At 40.2% G+C, this 23,682-nt stretch overlaps 1 protein-coding gene across 1 annotated transcript; it reads left to right on the top strand.

Annotated features, from left to right (window-relative positions):
* The first annotated feature begins 1,861 nt into the window (after positions 1 to 1,861).
* Positions 1,862 to 17,193, top strand: MKKS (McKusick-Kaufman syndrome). Its single transcript, XM_006902025.1, has 4 exons — positions 1,862 to 2,846; positions 10,463 to 10,638; positions 12,170 to 12,280; positions 16,753 to 17,193. Exons 1-4 carry the CDS (start codon positions 1,862 to 1,864, stop codon positions 17,191 to 17,193), a joined length of 1,713 nt encoding a protein of 570 aa, XP_006902087.1.
* Positions 17,194 to 23,682: the final 6,489 nt, after the last annotated feature.

Below are 23,682 nucleotides of genomic sequence, written 5' to 3'. Positions count from 1 at the left end.
ACAGTGGAAGCAGTTCTGACCTCCTTTATTACCTTTGGGTGGCACTGTAAGGAGTTGCTTTTTTAAAAATTTTATTATTATTATTATTAAGTTCAATGAAAATTTACAGAGACTTTGAATTTCCATTCATTCATTGTTGCACTTTTCTCCCTGCCCACCCCTCCATCCCCCCAGTACACTCTTCTCTTTGAAAAATAAAAGAAAAATTCTTTCATTGTTTTACAATCCCTCCCCCGCAAGTCCACTCCACTATGCAGCCTTTGTTCTGGACTCCTATCATGACAAAAATAGCTAATCACATATCCCTCTTAAACAGTTTTCTCCCTCATCTGTTTTAATGCAGTATACATAATTTATCCCATCTTTCTTAGTTTCCCCACAACCCCGAGGTCAGTCCTGTTTTACAACAGTGGCACCACGCAGTATTTGTCCTTTTGTGACTGAGATATTTCACTCAGCATAATGTCCTCCAGAGGCGTTGCTTTGAGTTGAAAATTGACTCAGTTGCATTTAACAATAACAAATTTACTAGCAGGTCTGTATAGTCTTTGACTCACTCACTCATTGCTGTCATTTGGGAACCAGCTCATAAGCAACCCTCTCCAATGGGTGTTGGAGGCTGTAGACAACGCAGAGGGAGACAGCCCACCTTTCTTCCCTCCGAGCTTCTGGTGGACCTGCTGCCCTTGAGTTAGCACTGCAGCTCTCTCCAGTCTGCACCACCAGAGCTCATTAGGAATAATAAATACCTCCCTGGCAATGTGGGATATCTTCTAGATTAAATCTTTCTTTAAGAAACAAATCATTGTGATGTTAAAGCTTTGTAGATAGATAGATAGATAGATAGATAGATAGATAGATAGATAGATAGATAGATAGATAGATAGCTTGCTTGCTTGCTTCTGCCTTTGAAACAAGTTGTCTTATTGTCCTAATTACTTACAAGTAGAATTTTATGTTCAGGCACTTTTCTTCAGACCTAAGGTTTCCAAGAAAATCACAGTTACAGATAAAATCAAAATATTAAATTTCCATGTAAGAGGATACAAACATTTGGGACCTTTTGTAAAACTCAGAAACAAAGTTCTTTAGGTTGTAATATTGTAAGTTGTAATTCTCTGTAGTTATGATGTGGTGATAAAATGTAGCCTATCTCTTAATGTCACATTTTAATAGCTGTACTTTTAAGTTTTTTAACTGTTATGCATGCCAAATTTTTGAAATATAAGAAGTTTTTCTGCCAGGTATTCATTTTAGAGTTATAAAAATGTTAAGTCTAAATTGATTTACATTTCTCATTTTCTAGAGGCTAGTTAGCTTTCTTTTGCCAATCTTCTGTGCTTTTTTTAAAAAAAAGAACATAGCATTACAATAAATGAATGAATTGTAACCTAAAAATATCTTGGAATCCTTTCTAAAATGTTTTCTTTATTCATTTGTTCTAGAAAGACACAGCTTTGGATGTGAGTTTGATCTTGAAAGGAGAGATGAAAAACGTCAGTTGGATTAGAAAGAACTGGCTCCTGGTAGCTGGGGTATCTTTCATCGGTGTCCATCTCGGGACATATTTTATACAGAGGATTGCAAAACAGTCTGTAAAATCACAGTCTGGAGGCAAACAGAAGAGTATCGAAGAATGAAGTGAAATAAATATTTAGAATTACTAATATGTCATGAAATTATTCTTTTCCAACTAGCTTTATAAACATGGAACCATTTAATTTTATAATCACACTGCCTCATATTCAGACTCTGATTCTGGAAGAGTAATTTTTCTTGAACATCACAACCCATGAAATGGTAATACATAGAAAAATAAGATTAATGAATAAAAGCTGACTCCACACGTTTATGAAGTAAAATGTTTCATTTAGAAGCTAAAAAGCCCTCAACATGTGAAAGTGAACCACTCACAGATGCGAGGGTCAGGGCCACGCTGTCCGTCTTCAGAGGGATTGTTACATCCTGCTACGGCCCCTCGGGGCGGCTGAAACAGCTGCACAACGACGTCGGAGGACACGTGTGCACCACGTCCCAGTCCACAGCTCTGCTCCAGAGGCTCTTGGTAACCCATCCCGTGCTGAAGATCATCACTACGTCCATGCAGAATCATGTGTCCTGCTTCAGTGACTGTGGCTTGTTCATGGCCATCCTTTGCTGCAACCTGATTGAAAGTGGCCAGGGCATAGACGTGACCCCTACCACTGTCATTGAGTTAAATAGGCTGCTTTTGAGCCTTTGCACCCATTACCTGAAATCTGAGGGGTGTGGGTGTCGGTTGGCAGTGGATTTTAGTAGCACCCCTGTCCTCCTTGGCTTGGTACGCACTGTATTAACCAGTAAGCCTGCCTGCAGCCTCACCAGGAAGGAAGTCGATTACCTCAGTGCTCTGGTTCTGAGAGCTTTCTTGCTAACAATTCCAGAAAAGGCTGAGGACCGCGTCATTTTAGGAAAGAGTATCATTGTGCCTTTCAAAGATCACAGGGTTGTAGATTCTACCGTATTCCCTGGAATTCTCATTGAAACATCAGAGGTTCAGATGCTGAGGCTGTTAGCTTCCAAAAAAGCAGGTGTCCTGAAGGTGGCGCTCTTCTGTGTATCCTTGTCCGGAGACCTTGCTGAAACAGGAGAAGGGACTTTGGTGGTCAGTTATGGAGTACATCTTGAAAGGGCAGCCCTGGACCAGCTGCTTAGCCTAGGGAAGGAACTTGTCAGAGCCCATGTGGGGCTTGTCATTTGCCAAAAAGTCATACACCCGTCTTTGAAACAGTTTCTCAGTGCGCATAATGCTATTGCCATAGACAGAGTTGGAGTGGCTTTGATGGATCCGCTGAGTAAAATGACAGGTAAAGAGCAGCCACACCATTCACCCTTTACGTTTGATGGATCATGCTGCTTTGAGCAGAGGTAGTCTTGATATTGTGTCACTGTATTAGCTGCTTAGAAAGTCTAGAAGTCGTGAGTCTCATAGTGTAGACAGGAACCATTTCTGTCAGCAGAGGTGGTTCCTGTATATCATTCACTTGTTAATAATGATTCAGTGACAATGACCATTTTTCCAGCCCCCAAATGTTCTAGAGAATTAGCATCTAGAGCCATTAATCATCAACTGTTTACAAATTACCCAAGAAGCCCAACAATCTCAAAATCGCAAGATCTTTCCCACTTTCTACAAAACACTTTGAGTTGGAATTTTACAAAGCTCCTAAACTACATGTTCCATCAGGAAACTATTTTGTGGATAGAAGATTTTTTTTCCACTTCACTTTTATCATAAATCCAGCAGGCTCCATCTGCATAGTGTGCTTCATAGTTCAATTTGGGGGATAGAGTTAAGTGCACTTACCAAATCCCCTGGCAGTTACAGCTTAGCCTCAGAGAAAGGGCCAGGTTTTCTTTTCAGCACTTAGAGCAAGACTGGCTAAAAGTAGACATTTTGTAATGTTTCTTGAATTGAGTGCTATATTTAGTAAGAGACTATACTGAACAGGAAATTTGCTGTACTTCGCAAAATGACACTAAAATTATTTATCAGACTGATAGCTCACGTGTTCGAGCTAGAGAAAGCAGGTGATTTTTGAAGAGTCTATTTCAGCCACTTCAGTATCTCCTAAAAACTACAATTAATGCTGAACTAAATGGGCATCCTTGTTATATAGACTTAGACTTTAGTCTGTTTAGTCCAGTATTGATTGTAGTTTTAAAACCATTAGACTAGTTTTGAACTCCACTGTTTTCAGTCTCATAAATCAGGAAAAATCAACATTTTAGCTTAGTGATAAGAGATGTTATCTTTAACTTATTGCCTTGCATTTATACACTTGTGACATGATCCTACAAGGGCAATGTATTCTGATACTGAAGATCAGATCTATATTCTTAAATATTTATTGGCTTTTAACAAGTGATTTTTACTCTGAAGAATATATTCCAGTTTATTGCTTTAAACATATGAAACCATTTCCTCTACTATCAGTATAGGTAGGACAGGGTTTTCTGCCCAGCTTTCTATTTTTCATCCTATGTGGGACTAAAGCATGGCATTAATAGCTGTAACATCAATTCCATATCTTGAGAACTGATATCCTGGAGACAGGAATATTTATGCACATTACTTAGATAAAAGTTAGGATAGTTAGCTGCTTAGCTTCATTCACTCATTACCATCAAGGAGGAATTGACTCATAGCTGATCTTCCAGCAAGTTTTCAGAGGCTGTAAATCAGACCAGAGGAAATTGCCCATCTTTTCCCAAGGAGCAGCTGGTGAATTTGAATTGCCTGCCTGGGTTGGCATAACAGCTCTTTTCCCTACAAGGTCACATACTCAGCCTAAACATCTAATGTCTTTAGGTCAACATTACAGTTTAAGCAGGTGTTACTGTGTGGATGGCCAACATTTGGGCAGCAATCTTTTGTTTACAGAGCATTGTTAACGTGGGGTGTGATTTCTTTGTCAAGGGGTCATGGTCTTTTCTATTTCTCTCATATGCGAAAGCCTGCCCAGAAAAGGGAAGGGGTCCTGTGGCTTGCTCCACCCCTGATGGCTGATGGACAAGAAAGCTGAGTATTCACTCTGGTGCTCTGTTATTTCCTGGATGTGGAATTACACAATATCTAGGCATTTTCTTTTTCTTTTAAGTTATATATTACAGTTAAGAATTTTCTGCAGTGTAAAAAAAAGGATATCTTAAAAAGGAAAAGTAGCCAATGATTATTTTGGGGTTCTTAAAAAATTTTTTTAGAACTAGCAGTGATTTTTAAAAAGTCATTGTTTAACTCAGTTTAAAAGAGGAGAATTCAACCCCACAGAGATGAAGTGCTCAAAGAAATACTACTCAAATAACCGTAACTTCTTCATATTACATTAATCTGTGGTTTGTGAAATTTTATTCCCTGACTTGTCTGTAATGGAAGAGAGAGGGGAAAAGAAGATACCACAGAATACCAGAAGGACATATTTCACATACTTTTATGCATAATTTATATACCTACTTGCATACAAGTGATTGCGCAATTAAAACAAAAAGTCTTACTATTCACAAATAACAGCACTAATGACATTCTCTGCACCTTTTTTGAATGTTCCAGATACTTTTAAATTAGCAAGAGTGGCATGTGATAATGAAATTGTTCAGTAATATTTGCACTATTTTGGATCACTTAAAAGAAATACACAGGCACAAATAAGGATGTCTTCTAGTTGGTTGGCCACGTAGCAGTCTTCCATAGTTCTTGACATAAACTAGTGAACACATCCAGGACTGCATCTGTTTGTTGAAACACTTCAACTGGTATTCAGTCAATTCCTGGAGCCTTTTTTTTTTGCCAATGCCTTTAGTACAGCTTGGACTTAAGTACTGTTGGCTCTTGATCATATGCTCCCTCCTGAAATGGTTAAGTGTTGAGTAACTCTGCTTGGTGCATTGACTGTATGCTTTCCCTCTTGGGTGCTTCCTGCATCATTCAATATTTGCCCATAGAATCTTTCTGTATTGCCACTTGAGGTTTGACTTTGTTTTCCTTCTGTTCTTTGAGCTTAAGAAATGTCATATGTTATTCTCACTTGCTTTTCTAACTCCATATTTTTGCCCATTTCACTATAATACTTGGCTTTACCTTCTCTTGCCCTTTGAAATGCACTGTTCTGCCCTTTTCATCATTTCTTCCTTGTGCTTCATGTCTCTACATACTGGTGCAGGTGGTAGAGTCTCTTCTGACATGACACATGACATATAATTTGGTCATCTTTTTGATGGTCTTTTGCTTTATGTGCAGTACCTTTGGTGTCCTCTCATGATTCATCTGATCTTCAATCATTAGCTGAATTCAAGATTGGAGAAAGATAGTCAATAAACTGTATTATGCAAATGACACAAAATTAACAGAGTAAAGAAAGACTTGAAGCACTTTCTGTAGTCTTTCCTATAGCCTTCAGTATGGATTATATTTGAACATCAGGAAAACAAAATCCTCACCACTAAACCAATAGCCAACATCACAGATGGAGAAAAGACTGATAATTGTCAATTATTTTGTATTACTTGGATCTACAATCAATACCCATGTTAGCTAGAGTCTTAAGAAAACAAGAGATGTTGTATGTAAACCAGTATAAAATTTTAAAAGAAATCAAGAAATGTGTTGCATTGGACAAATCTGTTGACAAAGACCTCTGTAAAGTGCTGCAGAGCAAGGATGTCAGTTTAAAGACTGAGATGCACCTGACCCAAGCCTTGTTACTTTTCATTGCCACATATGCATCTGAAAGTTGGACAGTGAAGAAGAAGGCAAAAGAAGTGTATTGAACAATGTCTTGGAGGAAGTAAAACTATAGAGGCAAGGATGGTAAAACGTAGTCTCACATACTTTGGGCATGTTGTCAGGAGGGATGAGTCCTGGGGGGAGAAGCGTCATACTAAGAAAGCTGGAGGGTCAGAAAACAGGAAGACCCTTAACAAGAAGGATTGACACAGTGACTGTAACAATGGGCTTGAGTCTGGAAGAGATCATAAGGATGGTGCAGGAAAGGGCCAGATTTCAATTTGCCCATAGATTCACTCTTGAGTCAGAATCAACTCAGCAGCTGAATTCCGAAGAGGTCATAGACTAAGGGATATTGCTGGCCTCAGATCTTGACTCAAGACAACACTATAAAGATGTTTACCTTTGTTTTGTTGTCTGTGTAAAGCATTTGACTGTATCATAATTTTTAGATTAACATTGTGAAGAATGAGAATTCCTGAAAACTTAGTTGTGTTCATGCAGAACTTGTACAAGGACAGAAAAGTGGATGATGTCTACATGAAACATGGGGACACTGCATGGTTTAAAATCAGGAATGGTGTACATCAAGATTGTATCCTTATCACCATGTTTATACAAACTGTATGATGAGCATAATCCTAGAAGCTAGACTAGATGGAAGAGAATATGGCACTAGAACTGGAGGGGGCTCATTAACAAGTAATTTATACCACCTTACTTGCAGAAAATAAAGAAGACATAAAGCTTTCAATAATAAAAAAGTCAAAGCGTTCAGTATGAATTACACCTGCACACCAAACCATGATATTTTCATATGTGTGTGAAAGTTGGATTATGGATGAGGTAAACCAAAGAACTGACGCCTTTGAATTGTGATGCTGGCTAAGAATATTTAATATACTGTGGGCTGTCAAAAGAAAAAACCTGAGTAAAACTGTAGCCAGTATGCTCCTTCTTGTATACCGTAGAATCAGAATTGACTCATAGCAGACCCTCTGGCAGGTTTTCTGAAGCCATTAACCACATGGGAGGAGATTGTCCATCCTTCTGTGGGCAGTTAGTGGCCTTGAACTGCATGCCTTTGGATTTGCAGTGAAGCTTCTTTTTTTTTTTTCTTGCAAAAATAATATATTTTCAAATGACTTAAACACCAACCTAGTGATGCCAAGCAGGGGTTAAAGTGTCTCAAATGTCTACCTGTCCACGCTGCAGGAGCAGTGAAGCTTCTTGATACTAGGCTACCAGATCTCCCTAGTGTGCTCCTTAGAGGTAAGTATTGTGAGACTTCATCCCATATACTTTGGGCATGTTATCAGGAGGGATCAGTCCCTGGAGAAGGACTTCATGCTTGGAGGAGAAGTGGAGGGTTAGCAAAAGAGGAAAATCCACAGTGATGTGGACTGACACTGAGACCACATGAACAGGCTTACACACAAGGGAAATTGTGCAGATGGTGCAGGATTTGGGCAAGATTTTGATTTGTTGAACTATGAATTAGCATTGACTCAGTAGCACCTAACAACAACAACAGGATGAAAGCAAAAATCTTCACAATTAGAACAATAAGCAACATCATGCTAAATAGAGAAAAGATTGAAGTTAAAAGATTTCTTTTGACATGGATAGATAATCAATATTCATGGAAGCAGTGCTCGGGAAATCAGATGACATGTTTGATCAAATAGCCAAATAATGCTTTCAAGAACTTTAAAGTGCTGAATAAAGAGCATTTTAAATATTGTCATTTAAAGACTAAAGTACACTTGGCACAGCTATTTTTCAATTACCTAAGATGTATGCAGCTTCTGGGCTGACTGAGTGGAAGAGATCCATATTTGTTCCCATTCCTAAGAAAGGTGATCCAACAGAAATGTGGAAATTATGAAACAATGTCATTACTATCACATGTAAGAAAAAGACTGCTGAAGACCATTCAAAAATGGCTAGAGCAGTATGTAGAGAACTGACAGAAGTTCAAGCTGGATTCAGAACAGGCTGTGGCATCAGGATATCATTTCTGATGTCAAATGGATCCTGGCCGAGAGCAAAATATACCAGAAGACTCTTTTATTTGTGCCTTATTGATTATGCACTGGTATTTGACAGTGGATCATAACAAATTATGGCTAACATTGAGAAGAATGTGAATCCCAGAACACTTATGTGCTCAGGCAAGACCAAAAGGCTGTTGTGTGAATAGAGCAAGGGAAAACTACATGGTTTGAAATTAAAGTTGTGTGCCAAGCTTGTATCTTAGCTCCATTACCCATTCAATCTGTATGCTGAGCAAATTATTCAAGAAGTTGGGCTCTATGAAAAAAATATGGCATCAAAATAAAAGGAAGACTCATCAATAACCTATACATTATGCTGATGACAGAACCTTGCTTGCTGAAAAGAGAGCTTGAGGAACTCGTTGCAGAAAATCAAGGAATGTGGCCTGAAATATGGATTGCTTCTCAACATCAGGAAACAAATATTCTTACTACTATACAATAGACAATATCATGATACATGGAGAAGAGATTGACACTATCAACAACTTCATCTTACTTGGACCCATTATCAACACCTTTTGTGTTAGCTGTCGGGGGATCAGGAGATACATTGGACTGAGAAAATCTGCAGGAAGGGACCTTTTCAAATTGAGCAATGATGTCAGTTTGTGGATTAAGGTACACGTGATTCAGGCCATGGTCTTATCAGTCATTTGCTGTTCATGTGAGAGCTGGAGTAAATAAGGGTGACAAACAATTGATGCTTTTGAGCTGTGATATTGGAGAAGAGTGTTGAATATCCAGTAAACTGCCAAAATAACAAATGGATATGTCTTGGAGAGAGTGGAGTCAGAATGCATCTTGTAAGCAAAAATGATGATGCTTCCTCTGTTGCTAGGAGAGACTATTCCCTAGTGAGGGACAGCATGCTTAGAAAGATGGAGGGTCAGCAAAAGGGAGGAAGAACCTCAACAGCATGGAGCGGTAGACTCAAGTGTGTCAGAGATTGTGAGGATGGCACAGGATAGGACAGGGTCACTAAGAGTTGTACTCAATTCAGTGACACCTCACAAAAACAATATACATTTGAAAGTTGGACAGTGAATAAGAAGAACTGATGCATTTTATCTCGATGTTTCCAGTGACTGCTAGAAGGAAAAGCAAATTGCCTTGGAAGCAGTGTAGCAAGAATGCTCCTTGGTGATGAGGATGCTAAGACTTGACTTTGAGTTTGTTATCAGGAAGGGCTAGGTCCTGGAGATGGACAGCATGCCTGGAAAAAGTTGAGAGTCAAAAAAGAACAGTCAAGGAGATTGGTTGACACTGACTGAACCAGTGGGCTTAAGTGGCCGAGAGGTTGTGAGGGGTGGTGCAGGTAGTGTCTCCTTCTCTTGTGTGTAAAGTTGCTGAGTCAGGGCCTACTTGCTGGGGCTTGACACTTGGATCATTTTATTGTTAATTTCACAGGAAACTCATAAAATAGCCTGTCCCCTGGCTTTATCCCTACTCTAGATTAATGAAATCATTATTAGATTTTTTTTTAACCCCTCAGTAGTTTTTCAGAGATCTGCACTACCCAAAATTGGGTGCAAAATTTTGCACATGTTTTTCTTAGGTAGGAATATGAAAACTTTCCGACAGATTGTCAGAATCTGTAAATCAAAAGAAGTGTCTGTGCTGGGCTTCATTTAGATGTCATTTTAATTGCAGGATATTACTTTAGTGGTAAGGTAATAGTATTTAACTTTGAGCTCTGGTGGGTAAGGAGGTGCTCTGCCAGTCCAGTTCAAATCCACCAGTTGCACTGTGGGAGAAGGATGGACAGTCTCCTCATGTGATTTATGGCCTCAGAAAAGTCAGTTTCAACTTGATGACATGTAACAACAATACACTTAATATTTTAAATTGTATGCTTCATGTGATGTTTATATTGTCTGGTTGTTGTTGTAGAGTCAGAACCAACCCATAGCTGAATCCGTAGAGAGCTTTTAGAGGCAGTTAATCACATGGGAGGAGATAGCCCATCCTTCTTCCATAGAGCAGCTGGTAGCCTCGAGCCACATGCCCTCAGGATTGCAGCACAGCTTCTTGCCACTAGGCCACCAGAGCTCCCTTCATACTGTCTGGGGATGATGAAAATTTTAAATGTATGTTCCATTTTTGCTTATATCTTTTGTGTTTTCTAAACTTTGAAAAATAGGAGCACAGCTTATTGGTACCCTCGGCTCATTCTCTCCAAGTAGTTTCGGATGTGTGAAGGATCTGTGCTCTGCAACATTCGGCTCCAAGCATTTCTTCCATCTCATTCCTAGTGAGGTGACTGTTTCCAGCTTGCTCCTCTGTAACAGAAGTGACACTGCCTGGGATGAGCTGAAGGTAGGTGGCAAACTGAATCCTATGTCCAAGGATGGAGGCAAGGAAGTAGTGACTCACACAGATATTACAGCTTGTTTTTATTTTATGTCTCTGCCAATTTTTGTGTCATTATACTTCCACCCTGATAACCTCAGTATGTGAGCTGTTGTTGTTATGTGCCATGACCTTCCGAGGGGGGTTTGGGGATAGTAAATAGTTTAGGAGATTTACCAAACCACCAGATCTCCCAACTATGCAACTTAAAGCAGAAATAAAACTGGAGATGCAAAGTTGCAAGTAAGCTAGTTTATTTGCCTGAGGCATTACAGTAGACCAGGCAAATGCTACTGTATATTTTTTATAAATCAATTGAATTTCTTTCCCTAAAAAACTAATTGTAAATGTGTACTCTTTAATACATTTTGTATAAATAATTTCTGTCAAAAAAAATAATTCCCCAGCCAGTACTATCATTTTCCACTTGGTAGAGTTGGTTGGTCTCTCCCTGTGATGACACACACAGCGTAAGGGAAGCTATAACTTGGGGCACTTGTCCCAAATGTGGCAGTTCTGTGGGCCCGAGGATATGTCCTTGATGAACAGTACACATCTCTGGATTTTCTGTTATTACTCGGTTGTAGCTGTATCTTTTGCAAAGCAATTTGAAATGACTTCTATAGTATTTATAGAACTAACTTCTTTAGCCTGAAGTCATTTTATTTTTAATAGAAATCCCAGCAAGCACGACTGACCCAGATATTTCAAGGCCATCTATTTGTGAATCTCAAGTTGAGCTCACTGTCTGTGAAAAGAAAATGTTAATGAAGCTGCATAATAAGAAATATCTGGCTAAAGTATATTTCATCTCCGAAAGTCAGCTGTCAGGGACCTCTCTAGAGTACTGAAGAGCAACGATGTTAGGCTGGAGACTAAGGTGCGCCTGATACAGGCCATGATCTTCACAATTGTGTGCTATGCATCAGAGAGCTGAACAGTGACTAGGGGTGATAGAGAATAATTGATGCCTTTGAGCTGTGACGCTGGAGAAGAGTGTTGAATATACCATGGACTGCTAGGAGAACAAACAGGTTTGTCCTGAAGAGGGTGAAGCTGGCCTGCTCCTTGGAATCAAGGTTTCTGAAGCTTTGTCTGACATACATTAGGCAAGTTGCAAGGAGGGATCAGTCCTTGGAGGAGGACAGTCATGTTTGGGAGAGTGAAGAGACAGCGCAGGAGAGGAATACCCTTGATGAGATGGATCGATTCAGTGATTGGGGTAATGGGAGTGGATGTGTTGGAGACAGAGAGGTTGGCACAGGATAGAGCAGAGTTTAGGGCTCTTGTACGTGGGGTCACTATGAGTCTCAAATGACTCGACGGCACATAATAGCAACAACAACAATAACAATGTATTCATCATTAGAACCTTGGCAGCCTTTGTTTTGTTCTTTTGCATTTAAAAATCAGGGTTCATAGTCTTCTGTGTTTTGAAAGCCTCATTCACCTTCTTTGTGGGTCTGATATTTCATGGGTTTGGTGTTTTTTTTTTCAGCTCACATGCCAGACAGCACTGCATGTCTTGCGGTTAACAATCAAGGAACCATTTGTGTTTTTGGGAGGTGGCTGTACTGAAACTCATGTGGCTGCATATATCAGACACAAGGTAGGATGGATAGTCTTTCTTTGCAAATTATCCAAATTCTCAGCAACTTTTCTTTTGTGAGATAAATAAGCCAATTTATAATCTTTAACACTTACTCCAGAAACCTTTGACACTTAAACTCTCAGCACTCTAAGTCAGGCATGATATTCTAAAACGCTTGACAAAAGTAACACGCACACTTAGCAGGTCATACGATTCTTGCTATTCATAGTGAAAAAGTAAATTTCAAGGTCAGTCCTAAAGTACAGTGTTGAGAGTGATAAGAGTACTATCCATGCACATACAAGGAAGACCTGTTAATGCAACTATCGTTTAAGTATATATACAAACAAGTGCCATCAGAGAAGGAAATTGAGGACTTCTGTCAACTTTTGCAGAGGGCTCTGGTGGCCTGGTGGCAAGAAGCTGCACTGCAGTCCTGAAGGCACATGGTCTGAGGCTGTTTCACAGGAAGAGGATGGGCAGTCTCCTCCTGTGTGATTAACCTGCCTCTGAAAACCTGCCTAAGGACCAGCTATGGTCAGTTCTGACTCTGAGGTGCACAACAACTAACTTTTGCAGCCCAAAACTGACCAAACATGCAATCAAGATGCATTAATAATTATTGGTGACTGGAACCAAAAATGATGAGGAAGGAAGGGTAGTCGGGAGGTATGGACTTGCTAACAGAAATAAGGCAGGACATCAAATGATTGAATTTTGTATGTTCAATGATTTTTTTTCATTGCAAATACCTTTTTAAAAAAATGCATAAGGCAACTTTAAGGCTGTATGGACCTCACCTGCACAGGAAGCAGATTGACTACATCTGTGGAAAGAATCACTGGAGAAGCTCAGTATCAACAGTCAGACCCAGGCCAAGTGCTGAGACCATCAGTTACTCATGTTTAAGTTCAAATTGAAGGTGAAGAAGATTAAAACAGGTCCACACGTTACAGAGACAGAAAGAAAAGAAATTACCACAGTGGATGACAGAAGAGACTATGAAAATTACCGTAGAGCATTGAAAAGCCAAAACAAAGGGAAGAGATGCAGGCATAAAAGAGATGACCAGGAGATTTCAAAGGGCAGCTGAAAAGGACAGAATCAGTCAGGTATTATAATGGAATGGGCAAAAAGCTTCAATTTGATAATTAAAAGGTAGGAACATACTTGGTATTTCTCAAATGGGAAGAACTGAAAAATGAAGCCTCAAGTTGGTAATACTTGAGAAATGCTATGGGCAAAATTTTGAATGCTCCAGAAAGCATCAAAAGAAGATGGAAGGAATACAGAGTCACAATACCAAAAATGATTGGTTGACATTGAATAATGTAAAAAAGTACCATATGAACAAGAGCCAGTGGTAATGAAGGAAAAAGTTCAAGCTCTTCTGAAGGCATTGGTAAAAATAAGGCTCCAGGAATCAATCAAATACCAATTGACATGTTTCAGCTAATAATGGATGTGTTCACCAGTCTATGCCAGGAAATTTTTAGCACAGCTGCTTGGCTGACTGACTAGAAGAGATGCAAATTTGTTCCCATTCCCAAAAAAGATGATATAACAGAATGTGAACATTATTGAGCAATATCATTACTATTACATGCAGGCAAAATATTACTGAAGATTATCCAAAAAAAGAAAAGGAAAAAGAAGACTACAATAGTACTCTACAGAGAACTGCCAGATAATCAAGCTGGGTTTAGAAGAGGCCATGATGTCTTTGCTGATGTCAGATGGATCCTGGCTGCAAGCAGAGAATACCAGAAAAGTATCTATTTGTATTTTATTGACTATGCAAAGGCATTTGGTTTTGTGAATTATAACAAATTATGTCTAACTTTGAGAAGATGAGAATCTAGAACATTTACTTATGCCCATATAAAACCTATACTTAGACCCAGAAGCTGTTGTCTGAACAGAACAAGGAACACTGCATTGTTTAGAATCAGGAAACGTGTGTGTCAGGGTCATATCCTTTTTCCATACCTATTCAATCTGTACACTGTGCAATCATTCTAGAAACTAGACTCTGAAGAAGAATGTGGCATTGAGAGCAGAGGAAGACTCATCAGCAACCTATGTTAGGCAGATGACACAACCTTGCTTGTTAAAAGGAGAAGGAGAAGTGCGTGCTGCAAAAGATCAGAGACTACAGCCTTCAATATGGATTCCATCTCAACATCAAGAAGACAGAAATCCTCACCACTGGGCTGATAATCACCATCATGATAGATGGAGAAAAAAAAAATTGAAATTGTCAATGATTTCACCTTACTTGGACAAACACTCAGCACCTTTGGTACCAGCAGGCAGGAGATTGGGAGACACATTGCTTTGAGTAAGTCCACTGTCAGGGACCTCTCCAAATCACTGAGGAGCAGTTAAGACTAAAGTGAGCCTAATTCAGGCTGTCGTCTTTTCATTCACTTCCTATGCGTCTGAGAGCTGGGCAGTGAATAAGGCTTGGAAAAGAAGAATTGATACCTTTGACTTGTGGTGCTGGAGTTGTAGTGTTGGAAAAGAGTACTGAATATCCCATGGACAGCCAAAAGCACCAACAGATAAGTCTTGGTAAAAGTGCAAAGTGCTCCTGAGAGGTAAGGATGGGGAGGCTTCATCCCACATGGTCTGGGCATGTTGCTAGGAGAGGCTGTTTTGTGTAAAGGGACTTCGTGCTTGGAAATGTCAGGAGAAGAGAAGATGACCATCAAAAAGATGGATTGACACAATGACTGCAGCAACGGGCCCAAGTGCGTCAGAGATGATGAGGACGGCACAGGTTAGGACAGGGCTTAGATTTTTTTGTTCATAGGATTCATGTGAGTCATACTTGACTTCACAGCACCTAACAACATTTTTGTAAAGTTTACTTTTAATCTTTTAGCAAATGGTCACTTTCTATTCATACTGTCTACATATACATATTGAATGTTGATGATCTTATCTGGTTCTTATATTCTGGGGGGGAAATGGTGGTCACTTTACTTTTTAAGTACTTGTTGTTAATGTGTCGTTGAGTCACTTGTGACTTATAGCGACCCTGTGTACAACATCCCTAAGTGTTGCTCTGTCCTGTGCCAACCTCGCCATCACCGACACACTCATTCCCATTGCTCCACTCAAAGACTCGATCCATCTCATTGAGGGTCTTCCTCTCCTGCGCCGTCCCTCTACTCTCCCAATCATGATGTCCCTCTCCTCCTTGCAACATGCCCGAAGTATGTCAGATGAAGCTTCAGAATCCTTGACTCCAAGGAGCATTCCAGCTTTACCTTCTCAAGGACAAACCTGTTTGTTCTTCTAGCAGTCCATGGTATATTCAACACTTTTCTCCAGCACCATAGTTCAAAGGCATCAATTCTCTTTCTGTGATTCATAGTCACTGTCCAACTTTCCAGTGCATAGCACATAATTGTGAAGACTGTATCTCGGATCAGGCACACCTTAGTCTCCAGCCTGATGTCATTGCTCTTCAGTACTCTTGAGTCAGCTGGCTTTCCCAGTGCAATTTGTCTCTTAATTTCCTGGCTGCTGGTACCAAGAGTGTTGCCTGTGGAGCCAAGCAAACTAAAACTGTTAACTATCTCAATCTCTTCACCATCCATACTGATGCTGTCAATTGGCGCAGTGGTGAGAATCTTTGTTTTCTTGATGTTGAGCTTCAATAACCATTATGGACTTTACAATATGTTGTTTTCTATTATGAAGTTTGTGAAACTCTGGTGGTTAAAACACTCATCTGCTAAGCAGCACGTCAGCTCTTCAAACCCAGCAGCAGTGGAAGGATGAGGCGGGCTCCTTCAGGAAAGACTGTAGCCTTGGGAGAGTCACCAGGAGTTAGAGTTGATGCAACACCAGCGGGTGGGGTTGGTTACTATCAAGTGTCTAGGATAAACATTTTTGGCATGGGACAACCAAAAAAGCTATTTCAAGTCAAATTACCCTTTAATTAAGCTAACAAGAAGATCCATCTTTAAAACATTGGTATGGAAATTTCACTTGTCCCTAAATGATTTTTGTTTTCTTAACATGTGGGTTCTCATTTTAAATAAATCAGCCATTTTGCTAAATAGGATTAAGTGCTTGATTTGGAAGATTAGTCTCCAAGAACCTGTTCCAATGTCTGTAAAAGGCCTGGGTTAAATAGATTCGACCTTGTTACCTTCACAAGTTAAAACACACTGCTGGGCAGTCATTGAGAATAGTTGGTGATGGTGTTGATTCGGCTTCATTTATTCTGATCATGACTGGTAGCACACCCTTTTATATCACCAACAGGCCAGCTGACCCTGCTAAAGAACCCAAAGTAGCTAAAAGTAAGTAAGAAGGAACCTTATGAGGAAAGTTTGGACCAAATAATTTGTTTTCTAGAAATGTTTGCACAAATGTCGAAAACATTTTCTGAATGCATTTCTAGAAAATACATGATTTTACAATAGAAATTGCTTTCTATGTGTTCTCATTGGGGTTTTTTGATTGCTCTTTAGAGTCGTCACGAGCCAGGAAGCATCCTCAGAGATGACAGATACACTCACGCAGAACTTCAGCTGGTGGCAGAAGCCTTCTGCCGTGCTCTGGAATCCGTCGCTGGCTCTTTAGAACACAATGGAGGGGAAGTTCTCAGGGATGTGACATATGGACACTTCTGGTCAGCCCCGTCTGATTCTCCCCCTGCTGTATCCTGGCAGGATTTGCTCTCACGATGTGGTTGTGGATTACACAGTAGCCAGCAAGAGCTCAACTGGTCTCTCTTAAGAAGCCCTCACCATCCTTTTATGCCACAGAACTGCCTTCCGCCCTCAGCTGCCAGCCTAGCCAGCCACCTCACTCTGGACTGCTTCAGCGCTAAGCTTAATGGTCTGCACGTGGCCGTGGAGACGGCCAATTTGATTTTGGACCTTGCATATGTCATTGAAGATAAGAACTGATGGAAGAGTGCATCTATAAAACAAAAATGAGAAAGACGTCTAGTCATATGTTAATTAAAGAAAATATTGAATGTATTTGTTCTCTTCCAGAGGCCTGAATAGATAATTCCTAAAGTTATCGAGATAGCAAGGGTAAAGGGTACAGTTCTTGAATTGGTATGCCATCAAGTAACACAGAAATGAAACATCTTTTTAAAGATATTCTGTCTACTTTAAGGAGCGCTAGTAGCCAGTCGGTAAGATGGTGTGCTTCTGGCCCCAAAGTGATACCTCTCTCGGAATTTGAGTCCACCAGTGACATCATAGGAAAAAGATGGATAGCCTCCTCCTGGGTGATTTACAACCTTGTAAAACCTACTAAGGGTCAGCTATGAATCAGTTTCTATTCATTCAGTGGCAGTGATCTTGAGCTTGATAACCAAGGATTCTTGTTGTTAGGTGCCACTGAGTCAAGTACGACGACTCATAGTGACCCTATGAACAACAACAGACCTGAACCCTGGCCTATCCTGTCTCTCTCATCATCTCTGCCGTATTTGAGCCTGTTGCTGCAGTCACTATGTCAGTCCATGTGGTTGAGGATCTTCCTCCAAGAATTCCTAGATACCGCCATGTGTTGGTTTTGATGTTTTTACTGTCATGTTGACCTCATTCTATGCATGTGCAAAATTTTTTTTAAAAAATTCATGCTCTAACTGAAATGTGATTACAATGGATATTTTTGTATTTGGTAATAATTACCTCTGCTTAAAATATGAAATTCTATTTCAGTTATCACAGCATCCAGTGTATATTTCCAATTTAAAAATGTGTTCAGATTTCACAATAAAAATTTTTGTTCACAAATGAAAATTTTCACAGTAAAAATTTTTTGTTCATAATAAAAATTTTTGTTTTCTCAGTGTCCTTGCTCTGAAACTGTACTGCTCAGTAGTTAGGTAATATTAAACTGGTTTGTCACATTTGCTAGTTTGTATCACATTTTTTCAATCTTATTTTTAAGGAAACATAATGGAAAGAGGGACAAATATAGTAGATAAGACTTAAAGAACTTTTTTTATGTCTTCACATTTAAAGTAGGAAGAATGATGAGTTTGTTTTAAGCCATGATTTTACTCAACCTTAATTTTACTGACATTTTGGAATAAATAATTCTCTTTTGGGATGTTGGGATCCATCTTGTGGGTTTTTGGGGGGAGGTTGGTTTTTTAGGTTTTTTAAAAATTTATTATTCTCTGTAAATGTTTATGAAAATTAATAAAATAGAAGCCCAAAATCTCTGTAAATGTTTATGAAAATTAATAAAATAGAAGCCCAAAATCTCTGTAAATGTTTATGAAAATTAATAAAATAGAAGCCCCCAAAAAATTATTATTAATTTCATTGAAAATTTACAGAGACTTTAAGTTTCCATTCATTCATTGTTGCACTTTTCTCCCCTCCCAATCCTTCCCTCTAGTAAACTACCCTCTTGGAAAAGTAAAAGAAAAATTCTTTCATTGATTTACAAACCCTCCCCCAGGTCCACTCCCCTGTGCAACCTTTGCTCTGGACTCCTGTCATGACAAAAATACCTAATCACATATCCCTTTTAAACAGTTTTCTCCCTCTTCTGTTTCAATGCAGTATACATTATTGAACCTATCTTTCTCAGTCTCACCCCCAACCCCGATGTCAGTCCTGTTTTACAACAGTGGCACCATTCAGTATTTGTCCTTTTGTGACTGAGATACTTCACTCAGCATAATGTCCTCCAGGGTCACCCATTTTGAATAATATTGCATGAGTTCCTTGTTTTTCAATGCAGCGTAGTATTCCATTGTGTGAATATACCACAGCTGCTTTATCCATTCGTTTGTTGATGGACACTTAGGTTGTTTCCAACTCCTCGCTATTGTGAACAAAGCCACAATAAACATGGGTGTGCATATATCTGCTTGGATGTCAGTTATGGTATTTTTGGGGTATATTCTCAGTTGTGGAATTGCTGGGTCAAATGGTATCTCTGTTTGCAACTTTTTGAGAAAGCGCCATACCAGTTTCCACAGTGGTTGCACCATTTTACACTTCCACCAACAGTGAATAAGGGTTCCAGTTTTTCCACAATCTCGCCAGCATTTGTTGTTTGCTGTTCTGTTAAATTTTGCTATTCTTATTGGGGTGAGATTATATAGTTGTTTTGATTTGCATCTCTCTTAGAGCTAGGGATTTTGAACATTTCTTCATGTGCTTGTTGGCCATCTGAATGTCTTCTTTGGTGAAGTGGGGATCCATCTTTTGTGTTGTAGGATGTTTAGAGCATCCTTGGCCTCTGTGCACTAGACACCTGGAGCAGACCACAATTATGATAACTAAAAATGTCTCCAAAAGTTGCAGAATTTTCCATAGAGCCAAATAAAAAGTGGAAGAATTATTTCTAGAATTCAGTTAATGGTGACAAAAAGTGATAAAAACTGTTGCCATATTCAAAGTAGAAGCACTGATGTTTCACTAAGCAATTTAAACTTTATAGTAAGTGCAAGGCACATTGAGAAGTGGAAGAAGAAACAAAGCCTTGAGTAAGTACAGGGCGTAAAGGCTGTTACACTAAATTTTAGGAAAGCGTTCTGAAGTTTTTGGAAAATTTAACAACTGTATATCAATATTCCTGATAAAGAGTATTTACTCAGAGCTAAAGAACAAATTGCAATACAAACTCAAAACAATTCCCACAGTCTATTGAATCCGCTACATTTCTAGTTTTATAACATTTGTCTAAAGTTTTACTTCTTTTACTGCTTCAAGGCTATTCTAAAATGAAAAGCTTTCCTCTCACGTAATAAGAGTAACAAAGCAAGAGGCCAGGCCTCTCACAAAGTGATGTTATTGTTGCTGTTCTTAGGTGCTGCCAAATCAACTCTGACACATAGAAACTCTCTGAACACCTGATCTGAACCTCCCTTATCCTGGGCCGTCCTCCCCATCTCTGATAGCCTCGAGCCCATTGTTACGTCACTATGTCAGTCCTTCTTGTTGAGGGCCCTCCTCTTTTTCTCTCATCCTCTGTCCTTCCCAGCATGCTGGCCCCTCCTGAGGGCATGCCCAGAGTGTGTGAGAAGTTTGACCAGCCTTGACTCTAAAGAACATTCTGGTTGCACTTCCTCCAAGACAGATTGGTTTGTTCTTTTGCCAGTATGGTGGCATATTCAATATTCTTCTCCAACATCTCACAGCTTAAACGCATTGATGATTCTTCTGTCATCCTTACTCATTGTCCAACTTTCAGGTGATAGTAAGCCATTGAAAAACGTTGACTTGGATCAGGCATACTTTAGTCTTTGAAGTGACAGCCTTTCTCTTTAGAACTTGGAGAGCTCTTTAACAGCAGATTTCCCTCTTGCAACCTATCTTTTGATTTCTTGACTATTTTTCCTGGGAGTGTTGGGAGTCTAAATGAAATCATTGATAACATGGATCTTTCCCCGACGATCATAATTGGTCCAGTGGTGAGGATTTGTATTTTCTTGATGTTGAGGTGTAACTCATATGGAATGCTGTAGTCTTTGATCTTCTGCAGAAAGTGCTTCAAATCCTCCTCACTTTGTACAAGCAATGTTGTGATATCTGAGGGGTGCAGGTTGTGGAGAAGTTTTCCTCCAATCCTGATGCTGCTAAAGCAAGTTTATGCAAAGAAAGTATCTTGCAAAAGGAGAGGTAGGGAGCCCTAAGGTAACACTGAACTCTCTCAAGAGAATTGTGAGCAAGGTCCTTATTCAGATAGGGTGCTGGTAGTATCGTCTGTAAGGAGCTGCACTGCCAGCCCAAAGCTGGGGCATCTCTGAGTCTACCCAGTGGCTCCAAGGGAGAAAGATGGACAATCTCCTGTGTGATTTAGTCTCTTAAACCCACGGGAGGGTCAGCTCTGAGTTGGGTCCACCTTGATGGCAAAGAGTTTGCGTTTTTTAGTTTCTCCATTTCATATGGTAATTAAAAAGAAAAATCAAAGGTGCATAGTAGCTTTTCAGTGCAGTGGGTTCTGTGATACCAGGTAGCACTTACTATGGCAAATTCTACTTTTATTATTTCTATTTTATGAAATAAGTTTGCTCTTTAATGGGGGCTCAAAGAGAGAAAGCTGCCTGGGCAGGGATGGGGGAGAATGTTAGAAGTGCAGGCTCTTGAAGGCTAAATCGACCCGGGCCTCCTGAATCTGAGTCTGCAGCTCCAGAGCCTCGTCCTCAGTCATGCATGAAAAGTGGCCGCGTGGTAACCCATGGTGCCAAGGGCAAAACAGCCAACAGTCACCAGCAAATAGGCAGGACATCCAGGCGGGTCAAGGGTAGCCCCAGGCCAAGGTGGGGCCCATGGTGAAGGCGGCCCAGATGGAGCCCAGGAGTGCCAGACCCCACACCCATTGCGCCAGCTTCCTCAGGGTCCCCGTTCTCCAGATCACCTAACCTCAGTTCTGCTCCTTGATGGTCTTGTCTGTTCTCGCTGTCCCCATTCAGCTATCAGCCTACGTTTACTTCAATGCACAGCCTCTCTTTATGCACGCAGCAAATTCGACTTGAAATGGGCCCGGGCCACAAGTGTTTCTGAAGAAGAACTTCAAGTCAGGCGGTGGGGCTGGGCTGTCGTGAGGGTCCCCATTCTTGCCCGTCTGAGAAGCCCACTTTCTCAGCCCTACTTGCCACAGAGGTCAGCTTCCAAAGCTTCTGTTCTCTGCTCTCCTGGTTGCACTGCTCAGCACCCTGCCTCATTATTATTACAATCAAACAGGAAACAAACTGAACTCGCTGACCTCTGTCAAGTCAATTTTGACTCATTGTTGTTACATTGTTATGTGCCATCAAGTCACCTGCAACCCATGGCGATTTGGTTTCTGAAGCTGTAAATTGTAAGAAGAGACCGCTCATTTTTCTCTCAAGGAGCCTCTGCTGGACTTGAACTTCTGGAGGAGCATGGCTTTTACTAGGGTTAGCAGTGCTGCTCTCTGTGGACTAAGATGGCCTCACTGACCCCTCAGGAACCAGCATTCTCATTTTAAATATAAGTTTATTGAAATATTTTAATAAATTAATTTCCATTTCCTGATGTTGTTTATTATCCTTATTAGAAAATGCTGAAAGTGGAAGAAAATGCACTTTCTTAATGAATTCACTGCCATCAGGTTGATTTTGACCTATGGCAACCCCTCACTGGGTTTTCAACGCCGTAAAATGTTTCTGGAGGAGTCTGATTATCTTTGTCATGTGAAGTCGCTGGTGAGTTTGAACAGCCTACTTCTCAGCTAGCAGCCCAGCACGTCATGCACTGTACCACCAGGCCTCCAGGACTTCCTTACTAGTTTAAGAAAAATCACCATTCAAACTTGGATGGTAAAACAGGAGATGAAAATAATTTTGACAGACAGAAAACAGATAAATGATGCACTCTCAGGCTTTGTGACTTGAAGCAAGATTGAGGCCTGAATAGCCCGTTATTAGACCAGCGCTGGCTCATGGGCCCTCATAGGAAGCCCTGAAAGCTGTCTAGCAGTGAGGAGTATCCCTGAGGGTGAAGTCAGTGATGATGGCCCCACACTTCCTGCACTCACCACGTAGCCTCCCCTTTCACAGAACCTTAGGATTGCAACAGGATTAAACTGGAAACCTGCTGTCTATTCTGACTCAGCCACCGTCCAGTGGGTTCTCAAGGCTGTAAATCTTAAGCAGAAGAAATTGCTCACCTTTCTCCCAAGGAGCAGCTGCTGTATTCAAACTGCTGGTCTTTTTTTAGCACGTAGGCCGTCAGAGCTCCTCTGAAACGTTGTTATGTACTGTCGCATCATCTATGACCCATAGAGACCCTATGAACAACAGCTCTGAACTTTGCCCTATCCTGAGCCAACCTCACTGTCTCTGACACACCTGACCCCATTGTCACAGGTACTGTGTCAATGCACCCCATCCAGGATTTCCTTTCTTGTGCTGACCTTCTACTTACAAGAATGACTTTTAGTCCCTACCAAGGACTTGCCCCTCCTCACAACAGGTCCAAAGTATGTGGGACAGAATTTCAAAATCCTTGCTTCCAAGAAGCAACTTGGTTTCACCGTTTCCAGATCAGACCTATTTGTTCTCTTGGCAGCCCATGGTATGTTCACTACTCTTCTCCAGCATCACAACTCAATGGAAATGAATGTTTCTTTTTCCTTAACCCTTGGTCATTATCTACCTCTTCGACATAGTAAGCCATTGAAACCATGACTTGGATGAGGTGCACCTTAGTCTTTAGGTTGGCATCATTGATTTTTAGCTCACTGGAGAAGTCTTTGATTACTGATTTTACCAGTGCAACTCATCTTCTGATTTCCTGACTGCATTTTATTAATTAAAAGATATTAGGCCTTTGTAAACAAGAAAGACCTTGGAGCACAAAAGCAGTTTAAAAGAGCATTTGAAGTAAAACTTCTTTACATATATATATATCTCCTGTATCATATCATATCATATCTATATCCTTTATTGT

This window comes from Elephantulus edwardii, unplaced genomic scaffold (genome assembly GCF_000299155.1).
Source record: "Elephantulus edwardii isolate Elephantulus edwardi_28Jun2011 unplaced genomic scaffold, EleEdw1.0 scaffold00359, whole genome shotgun sequence".
In the NCBI taxonomy this organism is placed as follows: domain Eukaryota; kingdom Metazoa; phylum Chordata; class Mammalia; order Macroscelidea; family Macroscelididae; genus Elephantulus; species Elephantulus edwardii.
This window is presented reverse-complemented; position numbering and strand designations above follow the sequence as displayed.